Source organism: Parambassis ranga, chromosome 5, assembly GCF_900634625.1.
Source record: "Parambassis ranga chromosome 5, fParRan2.1, whole genome shotgun sequence".
NCBI lineage: Eukaryota > Metazoa > Chordata > Actinopteri > Ambassidae > Parambassis > Parambassis ranga.
This window is the reverse complement of record NC_041026.1, coordinates 31,775,433-31,789,152: the sequence shown is the minus strand read 5'-3', so window position 1 is coordinate 31,789,152 and position 13,720 is coordinate 31,775,433. Positions and strand designations below refer to the sequence as shown.

Below are 13,720 nucleotides of genomic sequence, written 5' to 3'. Positions count from 1 at the left end.
CTGCTGTTTACATGTGAAGTAATCTTGGCGCAGAGTTGCCAAGTTTTGTGGAACTGGGTTTTCATAGACTCTTGTCTTTGCAAAAGCAAATAAAATAAAGCAATAAAAAAACAAGTACATGTAGAGACAAGTAACCTCTTAACAAAGTTGACTGTAGAGATCCGGGCAAGAGCCACCACCCATGTCATTATCTGATTTCTGTGTCATTTCATAAAGCAGGGGAAGCAGAAGCATTCACATTGTTAATTGCTGAGGTGTGTCAATGTGTGCTTGAACCTTCTGAGTGTTTGTGTAGCGTGGTTGCATTCAAACTTGCCTGCTCTGTATGTATTCTGTATGTTACTAACAGTACATTCACAGTACACAGTGGTTTACATTATGGTGTATTTAATGGAACAAGAACAGTGATGTCATGTCATCCCAAAGGTAATTTCAATGGGTTAGGGTTAGGGTTACATTTTCTTAAATTGCAAATACTGTTTTCAGGTGAGTCCTCTCTGGTGTGGTGCATGTGGTCTGCTCATCACTCAGTGCATTTTGGTGAATTATGTGATTGAGTCAGCAGTCCTGGAATTAGTGTGACTGGATGTGCCCCTTAATTAGCACTAATAGCCTATTTCCTTCTGCTGCCACAGGTGTCTTTGCTGGAATACCGTAAAAGGAAGCAGGGCAGCAGTCGAGACTCTGATCCAGCCAGCAGCAACTCCTCTCTAGGTGGCACGCCTACGCGTTCTGGCTACCACTACAGCAAGGATTCCCATCCTCCTCATTCCTATCAACAGATGCAGCCCCCTGCCTCCCCTCACAGCTCCATCTCTTCCCTAGCTCATACACCCTCTATTCCACAGATAGAGGAGGTTAGTCCCCCAGACCACCATGGCCCACCAGTGCAGTCCAGACAACAAGACACCAACCAGTGGTGAGAATCATTAGAAAAAGCACAGTCAGACATCTTTCAGTATATATTCTTTGTCAGGGCTGACTGGATGATTTGTATTTTTCAAAGGATGGTCCCCACAACTGTTGAACTCCTGAGGGAAGGCCAGGGAGTTCTGGAGCGAGTGCTAAGGAGTATCAAGATGGAACACATTTATAAGAGAAGTAACAGCTTCACAGAGAAGGAATCTGGTATGAAGAATACACATAGCAAAATATCTAATGACTGTTTTTTTCTTTTCTGGAGTCAATTCTTCTTTTGTGTTCTCCAGAAGCAGATTGTTATGAGATGCAGGCAGTATCCATGGTTTCTCCCGTGAAGAGTCCACACACATACAGCCCCTCTGTGTACTCAAACCAGGTACCCTGTCCAGAGTGTTGATATCAGTTGTGGTCCTGTAGTAAATCTGCAGATTGGGCAGGCCAGATCAATAATTTAACCATCAGACAGTTAAAATTCATACCACATTGATTTGGCCCATTTTTGTTGGACTGTAAGTACAAAGACAATAAAGATTCTATTTTATTTGTCTTCCATTAACACTTAGATTGAACACCTTTAGTTGCTTATCAGGCACCATGTATCATTGATCAATATTTGTTCTATTTATATCTTGGCTGCCTTCAGAAAGGCCGCAAAACAGACGGTGTTAAACAACATAACAAAACTGTGCTGACATTGCTGCAGAGTCCTCAGTCAAATTCAACTTTGTGGTATGAACCAAATAAAAAGTCTGGACTCAGGAAGGCAGGTGTGTCTACCTCACCCAAACATCTTTTAAATGAGAGGAGGACGAGGACTAAAAATGAGTAAGGGAGAAAAGACCAAAAAGATCAAATGCGGTGTGCCGTGCTATGTCTACAGTGCTTTACACATCCCCACGATAGTGGAAGGTTTCAAATACTTCATATGTTGGCTATGTGTATGTAAACATCAGCATTTTTAGGTCCTTATATTTATTCTGACAAATTATCCAATATTGCATATCTGGTGGTGAGAAAAATTATGAGAAGCTCTAAGATTAGCTGTTAATTTGAATGCCAAATTAGAATCTATCTGTTGAGATATGTTTTTAATAGTCAGCGCTCTTTGTATTTTAACAATAACAATTTTAAGTTTTGTGTGGATAGATGTGACAAATTATTTAGCTTAAATATGAAGCATAATGAGAAGGAATAAAACTGGAGCATAACAACATTATTCCATTGATGAAATGTGGTGGTTGTATTGTGATTTCAACATGTTTTGCTGCATCTGTGCCAGGATAGCTTACTATTGTTTAAGGCACAGCAATCCCTCAAGGCAAAGTTCAGGAGAGCTGTCTATGAAATGACTTCTGGGGTCATGCAGACCAACAACTTTTCTGAGCCCACAAAAGTCCTTCTACAAAAAGAAAGGTTAAATAAGAACGAAGTTGGTGTTTTGAAACAGCCAAGTCAAACTCTTCTTTTAATTTTATTTAAATTGTTGTGGAAGGACCCAAAACACCCGGATCATGTGAGGAGTCCACCAACATGTTAGAATCAAAGCTGTTCTTTGTAAAGGAATTTTAAGATATGACTTCCAGCCATTGTGGACAACTGATAAAATTGTCTTTGTTTTTGAAAATCTAATGTTTTGGGTTTTATTACAAAACATTCTAAATGGGTATGCTATTTTCCGGACTACTTTTTTTTCATCCTTTGGCTGGGTATGCAACTTATATATTAAAATATATAATTTCACGTTTGTTTTTTTCACACTTACAGCCGCTAGAGGGCACTCTAGGCTTGTCTACCTCCCGAGTTGGCAGAGTTGTTCAGAAGTGACACAGAATGAAGAATTTATATTATATTTAGAGTGAGATTTGATAAACCTGTTTTCTTATGTCAAATCAATTAGCATATCATACACCTATTCAGCCTGTTGTCTATTTTATTGTTATTATTTTAATTGCCTTTCAAGATGAAATGTCTGTTCTTGGTCTTGGATTTGGTAAAATGAATTTCCCCCAAAACTTATACCGGTATATGTGTTTTTTTTCTTCTCCATTATAATTTTTTGGCTGATGCAACTAATAATCTGGTGTGACCTATAGTCCGGAAAATTATAATAAACTTTACTTCAAGCACATTTTAAAGTAAATAGATGATGTAAAATCAAAGCAGTAGAAGTGTAAGTTGAGGGTAGCAAATGCACACTTCAGGCAGAATCCTATTTAATCTATATTAAAATGTTGGTATATTATAATCATGTATGCTGTGTATATATATATATATATATATATATATATATATATATATATATATATATATATATATATATATATATATGTGTATATATATATATATATATATATATATGTATATATATATATATATATATGTATATATATATATGTATATGTATATATGTATATATGTATATGTATATGTATATATCACTAAATAGCAAGTGTGTCTTTGTGTGTTCAGTCCACAGAAAGCCGACAAGCTGACAGTCCGTCATTCCTCCAGCAAACCTCCAGCTCTCCATTCCGGGGTTCCTACAGTCCCTCATCCAGTCAGAGCTTCTTCCCACACCTTGCAGGACTGTCCCAGGATCACCTTCCCACCTCCTACCCAAGGTCACCAGTGGGCTCTCACCAGCATAGTGACACCAGTAATGTGGAGGGAGGTCATGGCTACAGCTGCTTGAAAGGAAGCCGTTTAAACAGTAGTGGCCTGGTAGGGGCTCCAATCCCAAGAGCCAGGGCACATGGGCAGACTAAAATAGATTTGGGATCCCAGGCCTCCAGAGTGACCCAGCAACAGGCAACTCAAAGACCAAACTCACAGTCGGGTAGTCCAAGCCAGGCAGTGCTGCAGGCCAGCTCCAAGCTACAGTCAGGCTCTGGACCAGCACACTGCTCACAGCGAGGTACTAACCTGAGTCAGTTTCAGCACTCCCCCCTCCAGGGACCTGGAGTAAGGACGCAATCAGGAACCTTTTAGGACCTCGTTTATGTGTGAGTGTGTGCAGTAAGTGTGTATGAAGTTGTATATTCTCAACCCCGAAGATGTGGCAGAGTACTGTCGGGGGTTTTGGGAGGGCAAATGTACAGCCCTAAGAGGAGCAAGGACTGTGTGGATTACTCCTTTTATTTTCCGTCTTTTCTTTCTTCATTTTCTTTAACAAATAAATGACTACATTCTGCACAAAGACATCAGGTTGGAATCTGTGGAATTTTGGACACAACACATTCTGGAACAAACAAAAGTCACGTAATTTTAAATTCTCAGTCCCCGGTCTTACCTCTAGACTGTGCAAACAAGTTAAAAATGAAAGCCACACAAATGTCTGTAAAAACTTATTGGCTGTACCTGTCAACATCGTAACTGGGTTGGATAGATGCTAAAATGCATATATAACTATATTAAACTTTCCTTTTTGATTTGATAAGAAGCGGCTGAGTCTGTGTTGCAATAAATTGTTTTATTTGGAAAGTGGAAAACAGTGTTTGTAGAGGTGACATGTTATGATCCATTAAAAAGATATGCGAGAGAGATGGGGAGGTGGGGCTCTCCCAGAAATAGGATCATTCCATATTATTACAAACCTTCATCTTCTCTTTAAAAAAAACAAATACAGTCCATTGTCATTTTTATTCTTCTTCATCATTCTGTTTTTGCTGGCGTGTTGATTTCCCTTTAGGATTTCTCCACTGTAGAATTCTGATATTGTACTTGAGACATACAAGTCTTATGGGTCATGGTGCTGCATTCTTGCACCCCACCCCCGCCATTAAATCTGCGATCTAGTTACGTTCCCCACACATGGCTGTATTATCTTGTCATTTGAAATGATACTAAAACCATGCAAAATATTAGTGATGAGGTGCAGGAGCATGTGAAGACATAAACTTAATTTCTACACTTTTTAAATGTTGCTTTTTTGTCTTTACATATGTTGTATACTTCTATGGCCAGTTCTTGCATTCCGTGTAACACAGAGCATTTGGATTTTTTTGTAAAAACCTGTTTTTTAAGCTGCTACATTCTGCTGCAAGAGCTGCTTTCCATTCAACTGAGTGCTATCCTTCCCTCACAATGTTCCTCCTGAGTAATGCAGGCCTCCCTCCCTCTGCTCCCTCTCATTTATTCAGGACTGGGTGTTAGAAAACTGCCATGTGTGTGTGGAAGAATTCAAGAATTTAAGGACTGAGGAGACCAATTATGTGACACCCACACAGGAGATTACTCAGATGACATGAATGTTTGAAAGATCAATACAATCTATTTGTGACCCAAATTTAACCAGCACCTTAAAATGAAAGATAAAACCTAAAACACACAATAGGACAATATGTATGATTACATGTACATGTTTAGAATGAAATGTGATATAGACTTCTATGGAGAAAATATAGTACACTGAATTTATCCATGATATATCTAGGGTCTGAGTGACTAACTTTCATCAGATGGTTGGTATGGGTGTGTTCCTGGGTTCCTCCAAAAACCAGAAGCTGCATTCTCTATCTGTTCTTGTTTTGTAACGATCATTGTTTTGGGTTTTTGTTTGTATTTTTACATAAATCGTAGTAGCAACTATTTCAATTGTTCCTCTCAAAAGATTTTAGAAACGAGATGTAATGCATTTTGATAATAAAAATAATCATGATGGTAACATTTTTAAAACTACCATTATGATGTGTAATTTGAGGGACTTTGTTGTGTCATTGGGAGATGTGCATGCTTAAAGCCTAATTGTTTGAATATAATGTGTCTAAACGTCCTAGAACAACAGTCGAGACACCAGTGAATGATTAGCATGAGAGAAGACTAGAGTCCTGCACAGGAATGGATTGAGTTTGCAGACCACAATAAAAACCTGTGCAGAAAAAATATCTCCAACCCAGACTGAAGTTTGCCATGACAACTTGAAGAAAGATAACTCATACTGAATGTTTGTCATTTAGTTAGTTAAACAAAATGAAAGCTTTTTGGTCATAGACATATGCCTTTGAGAAAAGAATAGGAAGAACACTGTTCTAACATGCAAACACTGATTGCGTCTGTGACTGGGAATCTTGTCAGGGTGGAAGGAATAATGAAAAAAGAAAACCTAAACTAGCCAGCAGCAAAACTGGGTTTTGGTATTCTTTTTCTCTTCCGGAAGAACTACCTCTACTGCAGCAAAGTAAACGTTGATGACTGGCCTGCACAAAGATAATCTCTGTGTCACTTAAATCTCATTAAAAAATCTGCAAGGTGTACTAAATCTCAAGAAATTTAAGAGATTTGCTAAAGAGAGGATGGAATAGGATTCCTTTACTGACACATGTTTCAAACTTCCTTAAAAACTATAGCAAGTGACTAAAGGCTGATATTGAACAAAAAATACTCAATTAAAGCTGCAAGCAGTGATGATCGGGCCCTCGCACTCCGCGCGACCGCCCCCTCCCCGTCACGCCGTCCCTTCCCTCCTCTGCTCCCCCCACGAGCTGCGGCGATTTTGCCAGCGGTGGGAAAAAGCCGGCAGACAGAAGCAGAGATGTGTCAGTACAACAAATCTCTCAATATATGTAAAAATTGTCAGTGTGCAGTAACCTCCTATTTACAGTAGGTGGCGCTGTCCACAGATGTCCACACGGGGTCGGGGTCGGGTCTGTATCACATGTAAAAAATTTGAGGATTTTAGGAGCATCCGTGGTGGAGTTATATCAGTTGCAGTACCGTATGTGTTCACTGGGTGGAGCCAGACACCATGAGAATAGTGGAGACCCGTCTGTGCATCAAACCTCAAAAAACATTTGATTCATACATGAAAAATGTCAAGAAGCAGTTACTTCCGGTTTCCTGTAGGTGGCGCTGTGCAGGTGACTCATGAGCATGCAGACGTGTGGGGGGACGGACCGTTAGGACATGAAAAAAAATTGAGGACGCTAGGACGGTGCACGGCAAAGTTATAAGCAGTTGATGTTTCATGGCGAATGTTCAACAGTCGCCACCGCCACGGGCAGCATGATACAGAAAACCACACAGGTGTCTCTGTGGGACGTCAAATCTGTGATCCTCATTTCGCTGTGTAATGACAGGGAAGGATTTAACAGAGTGCATGTCAGTGAAGAACATGGCACTTCCTGTCTCCACCACAAGGGAGCGCCATAGATCATGATGACATAGAGACGTTCAGGGAGGGGCTCTGACCACGTGCAGAAAGTTTGAAGCCGTTTGGAGCAAGTATGTAGGAGAGAGAGCTGTTCGTGTATGAATGGCGAAGTGACGCCACAGCGGCCACGCCCTTTAACTTAGAGAAAAGCTTTTGATAACTTTTGATCAACATGGTCTCTAGGTGACAGCGACCGAATATGAAGTCAATCGGTCGAAATCCCTAGGAGGAGTTCGTCCGCATACCAAAGGTGGAAATCGCTGAAATTTGACCGCCTAAATCAAAATGGCTGACTTCCTGTGTGGTCTAGATCAATGGTGCAAGAGATTTTATGTGCGCCTGGACGTGTTCTGTGTGTGTGCAGATTTTTGTCTTCCTACTCCAAAAAAACCCCTATGGTGAGGGGTATTTTAAAAATTCAAGGGGGCGCCATTGAGCCATTTTGCCCCGCCCACTTACGAGACCCCCATCAGTTGCTAGTACATGCCCCCGAGAATGTGTGTATGAATTTTCATGATCATAGAAGGTCGTTGAGGTCATTAAATACTCAAACGTAATCTCACGGCAAAGGATCGACAGTTGGCGTCCCCGCCACACGGACACCATTGCATGCAGCTTCACGGCCTTCATAGTGTAGCTTCACCAACTAGTTGGGAAGGTTCTAGAGGTGAAATGAAGTTGATGCTGTCAACTATGTAGGAGCAGTACACGTCAGAGTGAAAAGAGGCCATTTCCTGTTACCAGCAGGGGGCGCCACGAGTAAGTAAGGGTTTCAACATATGGAGGTGTTCAGGGCGGAGCCCTCGTCATGCTCATAAAGTTTGAAGACGTTTGGGTAAAGTATGCAGGCGTGAGAGCCGTTCGAAGTTACATGGCGAAATCATGAATCGTCACCAGACTTTGGCGAGCCACAGAGGCCACGCCCTTTAAGTTAGAGAAAAGCTTTTGATAACTTTTGATCAGCAGGTCCTTTAGGTGACCTCCAGCAAATTTCAGGTCAATCGGGCTACAGCTCTAGGAGGAGTTCGCTCACATACTAATGGTGTAAATCGCCAAAATCGCCATTTTCCATCCAAGATGGAGGACTTCCTGTTGGGTTAAGGTCATGGTGTCAAGAGACTTTTTGGTGCGTCTTGGTATGATAAACGTGTACCGATTTTCGTGCACCTACTCCAAACTAAGCCAAATGCGAGGGGTGTTTTGAAAATTTCAAGGGGGCGCTGTAGAGCCATTTTGCCCCGCCCCTTTGCAGCGACCACAAAATATCAAATTTTTCGCCACCCCTGATGAGTGTGCAAAGTTTCGTGAGTTTTCGTGCATGGCAAAGGGGTGAAAAATGCAGTTAAACAGGCAGGCAAATAATAAGAATAATAATAATAAACACAGCAATTACAATAGGGCCTTCGCACCACTCGGTGCTCGGGCCCTAATTAAAGCTGCAAGCAGCGATGATCGGGCCCTCGCACTCCGCGTGACCGCCCCCTCTCTGTCACGCCGTCCCTTCCCTCCTCTGCTCCCCCCACGAGCTGCGGCGATTTTGCCAGCGGTGGGAAAAAGCCGGCAGACAGAAGCAGAGATGTGTCAGTGCAACAAATCTGTCAATATATGTAAAAAATGTTAGTGTGCAGTAACGTCCCCTTTACAGTAGGTGGCACTGTCCACAGATGTCCACACATGGTCGGGGTCGGGTCTGTATCACATGTAAAAGATTTGAGGATTTTAGGAGCATCCGTGGTGCAGTTGTAACAGCTGCAGTACCTTGTGTGTCCACTGGGTGGAGCCTAACACCATGAGAATAGTGGAGACCCGTCTGTGCATCAAAACTCAAAAAAGATTTGATTCATACATGAAAAATGTCCAGAAGCAGTTACTTCCGGCTTCCTGTAGGTGGCGCTGTGCAGGTGACTCATGAGCATGCAGACGTGTGGGGGGACGGACCGTTAGGACATGAAAAAAATTTGAGGACGCTAGGACGATGCACGGCGAAGTTATAAGCAGTTGATGTTTCATGGCGAATGTTCAACAGTCGCCACCGCCACGGGCAGCATGATACAGAAAACCACACAGGTGTCTCTGTGGGACGTCAAATCTGTGATCCTCATTTCGCTGTGTAATGACAGGGAAGGATTAAACAGAGTGCATGTCAGTGAAGAACATGGCACTTCCTGTCTCCACCACAAGGGAGCGCCATAGATCATGATGACATAGAGACGTTCAGGGAGGGGTTCTGACCACGTGCAGAAAGTTTGAAGCCGTTTGGAGCAAGTATGTAGGAGAGAGAGCTGTTCGTGTATGAATGGCGAAGTGACGCCACAGCGGCCACGCCCTTTAACTTAGAGAAAAGCTTTTGATAACTTTTGATCAGCATGGTCTCTAGGTGACAGCGACCGAATATGAAGTCAATCGGTCGAAATCCCTAGGAGGAGTTCGTCCGCATACCAAAGGTGGAAATCGCTGAAATTTGACCGCCTAAATCAAAATGGCTGACTTCCTGTGTGGTCTAGATCAATGGTGCAAGAGACTTTTATGTGCGCCTGGACGTGTTCTGTGTGTGTGCCGATTTTTGTCTTCCTACTCCAAAAAAACCCCTATGGAGAGGGGTATTTTAAAAATTCAAGGGGGCGCCATTGAGCCATTTCGCCCCGCCCACTTACGAGACCCCCATCAGTTGCTAGTACATGCCCCCGAGAATGTGTGTATGAATTTTCATGATCATAGAAGGTCGTTAAGGTCATTAAATACTCAAACGTAATCTCACGGCGAAGGATCGACAGTTGGCGCCCCGCCACACGGACACCATTGCACGCAGCTTCACGGCCTTCATAGTGTAGCTTCACCAACTAGTTGGGAAGGTTCTAGAGGTGAAATAAAATTGATGCTGTCAACTATGTAGGAGCAGTACACGTCAGAGTAAAAAGAGGCCATTTCCTGTTACCAGCAGGGGGCGCCACGAGTAAGTAAGGGTTTCAACATATGGAGGTGATCAGGGCGGAGCCCTCGTCATGCTCATAAAGTTTGAAGACGTTTGGATAAAGTATGCAGGCGTGAGAGCCGTTCAAAGTTACATGGCGAAATCATGAATCGTCGCCAGACTTTGGCGAGCCACAGAGGCCACGCCCTGTAAGTTAGAGAAAAGCTTTTGATAACTTTTGATCAGCAGGTAATTTAGGTCAGCGGTCCCCAACCTTTTTTGCACCACGGACCGGTATCATGTAAAACAATACTTTCACGGACCGGCACAGAAAAAAAAACAAAAAAACAAAGTGCATAAACAGACTCTTACTCTTATGCTTAACTAGTGGGAGCCTTTGAGCTTTCTCAGCAATGAGGCGGTCCCATCTAGGGATAATGGGAGACATGACACCCGAAGTGTGTTTCTTATGTCCAGTCCACTCCGTAATTTTGTTTTGGCCGTCATTAATTGCTTCAGTCGTTCTTGTTCATGTTTTCTTCCATGGCTTGTCTTTTAATGCAGGGTGCTCGGTCTCGCAGTTTTGAAGGCTTCGTTGCCTCATTTGCGAGTCTGTCGCCACATATCACTCAGAGCGGACTTGGTGTGTGAGAATCACCTGTTGCAATAAATCCGTATTTTAAATAGGACTCCTGATATAGTCTTTTAAATGCGGGTTTCTTTTTCTTTGAAGGGGTAGGCTCCTCTTCTTCTGTCTCCTCGTTAGGCCTTTTCCCCTTTCCGAAGAAGCTCTCCAAAGACGTTTGTTTTTTATTCATTTTTGCTAGCTTGTGGGCTTAATTTTGGGGTGCTGTATCCCGTGACCGAGACAAGCGTCTGGGCAGGTGCTTAAAGGCACAGGCGGATGAATCTGATCGATTTATAAATGAAACAGCTGTCAGACTCAGATAATGAATAATATATGTTTTGCTCAGTCTTTCTGTGCGGCCCGGTACCAAATGACCCACGGACCGGTACCGGTCCCCGGCCCGGTGGTTGGGGACCACTGATTTAGGTGACCTCCAGCAAATTTCAGGTCAATTGGGCGACAGCTCTAGGAGGAGTTCGCTCACATACCAATGGTGTAAATCGCCAAAATCGCCATTTTCCGTCCAAGATGGCGGACTTCCTGTTGGGTTCAGGTCATGGTGTCAAGAGACTTTTTGGTGCGTCTTGGTATGATAAACATGTGTACCGATTTTCGTGCACCTACTCCAAACTAAGCCAAATGCGAGGGGTGTTTTGAAAATTTCAAGGGGGCGCTGTAGAGCCATTTTGCCCCGCCCCTTTGCAGCGACCACAAAATATCAAATTTTTCGCCACCCCTGATGAGTGTGCAAAGTTTCGTGAGTTTTCGTGCATGGCAAAGGGGTGAAAAATGCAGTTAAACAGGCAGGCAAATAATAAGAATAATAATAATAATAAACACAGCAATTACAATAGGGCCTTCGCACCACTCGGTGCTCGGGCCCTAATAATAAACACAGCAATTACAATAGGGCTTTCGCACCACTCGGTGCTCGGGCCCTAATAATAATAAACACAGCAATTACAATAGGGCCTTCGCACCACTCGGTGCTCGGGCCCTAATAATAAACACAGCAATTACAGTAGGGCCTTCGCACCACTCGGTGCTCGGGCCCTAATAAACACAGCAATTACAATAGGCCTTCGCACCACTCGGTGCTCGGGCCCTAATAAACACAGCAATTACAATAGGGCCTTCGCACCACTCGGTGCTCGGGCCCTAATAATAATAATAATAATAAACACAGCAATTACAATAGGGCCTTCGCACCACTCGGTGCTCGGGCCCTAATAAACACAGCAATTACAATAGGGCCTTCGCACCACTCGGTGCTCGGGCCCTAATAATAATAATAATAATAAACACAGCAATTACAATAGGGCCTTCGCACCACTCGGTGCTCGGGCCCTAATAAACACAGCAATTACAATAGGGCCTTCGCACCACTCGGTGCTCGGGCCCTAATAAACACAGCAATTACAATAGGGCCTTCGCACCACTCGGTGCTCGGGCCCTAATAATAATAATAATAATAAACACAGCAATTACAATAGGGCCTTCGCACCACTCGGTGCTCGGGCCCTAATAAACACAGCAATTACAATAGGGCCTTCGCACTACTCGGTGCTCGGGCCCTAATAATAATAATAAACACAGCAATTACAATAGGGCCTTCGCACCACTCGGTGCTCGGGCCCTAATAATAATAATAAACACAGCAATCACAATAGGGCCTTCGCACCACTCGGTGCTCGGGCCCTAATAATAAACACAGCACACTCGGTGCTCGGGCCCTAGTGGTGCAAAGGCCCTATTGTAATTGTAGTGTTTATTATTATTTTTGTTTGTGCCTTTGCCATGCACGAAAACTCACGAAACTTTGCACACTCATCAGGGGTGGCGAAAAATTTGATATTTTGTGGTCGCTGCAAAGGGGCGGGGCAAAATGGCTCTACAGTGCCCCCTTGAAATTTTCAAAACACCCCTCGCATTTGGCTTAGTTTGGAGTAGGTGCACGAAAATCGGTACACATGTTTATCATACCAAGACGCACCAAAAAGTCTCTTGACACCATGACCTTAACCCAACAGGAAGTCCGCCATCTTGGATGGAAAATGGCGATTTTGGGGATTTACACCAGTGGTATGCGGACGAACTCCTCCTAGAGCTGTCACCCGATTGACCTGAAATTTGCTGGAGGTCACCTAAAAGACCTGCTGATCAAACATTATCAAAAGCTTTTCTGTAACTTACAGGGCGTGGCCTCTGTGGCTCGCCAAAATCTGGTGATGATTCATGATTTCCCCATGTAACTTCGAACGGCTCTCACACTTGCATACTTTATCCAAACGTCTTCAGCATGAGCATGATGAGGGCTCCGCCCTGAACGCCTCCATATGTTGAAACCCTGACTTACTCAGGGCGCCCCCTGCTGGTAACAGGAAATGACCTCTTTTTACTCTGACGTGCATTACTCCTACACAGTTGACAGCATCAACTTTGTTTCAGCTCTAGAACCTTTCCAGCTAGTTGGTTAAGCTACACTATGAAGGCCGTGAAGCTGCGTGCAATGGTGTCTGTGTGGCGGCGTGGCGACTGTCGATCCTTCGCCATGAGATTACGTTTGAGTTTTTAATGACCTTAACGACCTTCTATGATCATGAAAATTCATACACACGTTCACGGGGGCGTGTCCTAGCAACTGATGGGGGTTGCGTAAGTGGGTGGGGCAAATTGGCTCAATGGTGCCCCCTTGAATTTTTTAAACACCCCTCTCCATAGGGGTTTTTTTGGAGTAGGAAGACAAAATTCGGCACACACACAGAACATGTCCAGACGCACATAAAAGTCTCTTGCACCATTGATCTAGACCACCCAGGAAGTCAGCCATTTTGATTTTGGCGGTCAAATTTCAGCGATTACCACCTTTGGTATGCGGACGAACTCCTCCTAGGGATTTCGACCGATTGACTTCATATTCGGTCGCTGTCACCTAGAGACCATGCTGATTAAAAGTTATCAAAAGCTTTTCTCTAAGTTAAAGGGCATGGCCGCTGTGGTGTCACTTCGCCATTCATACACGAACAGCTCTCTCTCCTACATACTTGCTCCAAACGGCTTCAAACTTTCTGCACGTGCTCAGAGCCCCTCCCTGAACGTCTCTATAGCTGTG

General features: G+C 43.5%; 1 protein-coding gene across 11 annotated transcripts in view; it reads left to right on the top strand.

Annotated features, from left to right (window-relative positions):
* setd5 (SET domain containing 5) overlaps nucleotides 1-5,621 on the top strand; it is a 37,390-nt gene extending 31,769 nt beyond the window's left edge. For 9 of the 11 annotated variants that reach the window (XM_028407265.1, XM_028407263.1, XM_028407259.1 and 6 more), the window contains 4 exons: nucleotides 636-919; nucleotides 1,007-1,128; nucleotides 1,209-1,297; nucleotides 3,391-5,621. In XM_028407265.1, coding sequence (XP_028263066.1) covers nucleotides 636-919; nucleotides 1,007-1,128; nucleotides 1,209-1,297; nucleotides 3,391-3,909 — 1,014 coding nt within the window. In that variant the 3' untranslated portion in view covers nucleotides 3,910-5,621. The remainder of the gene's footprint in view (nucleotides 1-635; nucleotides 920-1,006; nucleotides 1,129-1,208; nucleotides 1,298-3,390) is intronic. The other 2 variants (XM_028407268.1, XM_028407262.1) reach the window with 2 other exon arrangements.
* The last annotated feature ends 8,099 nt before the right edge of the window (nucleotides 5,622-13,720 follow it).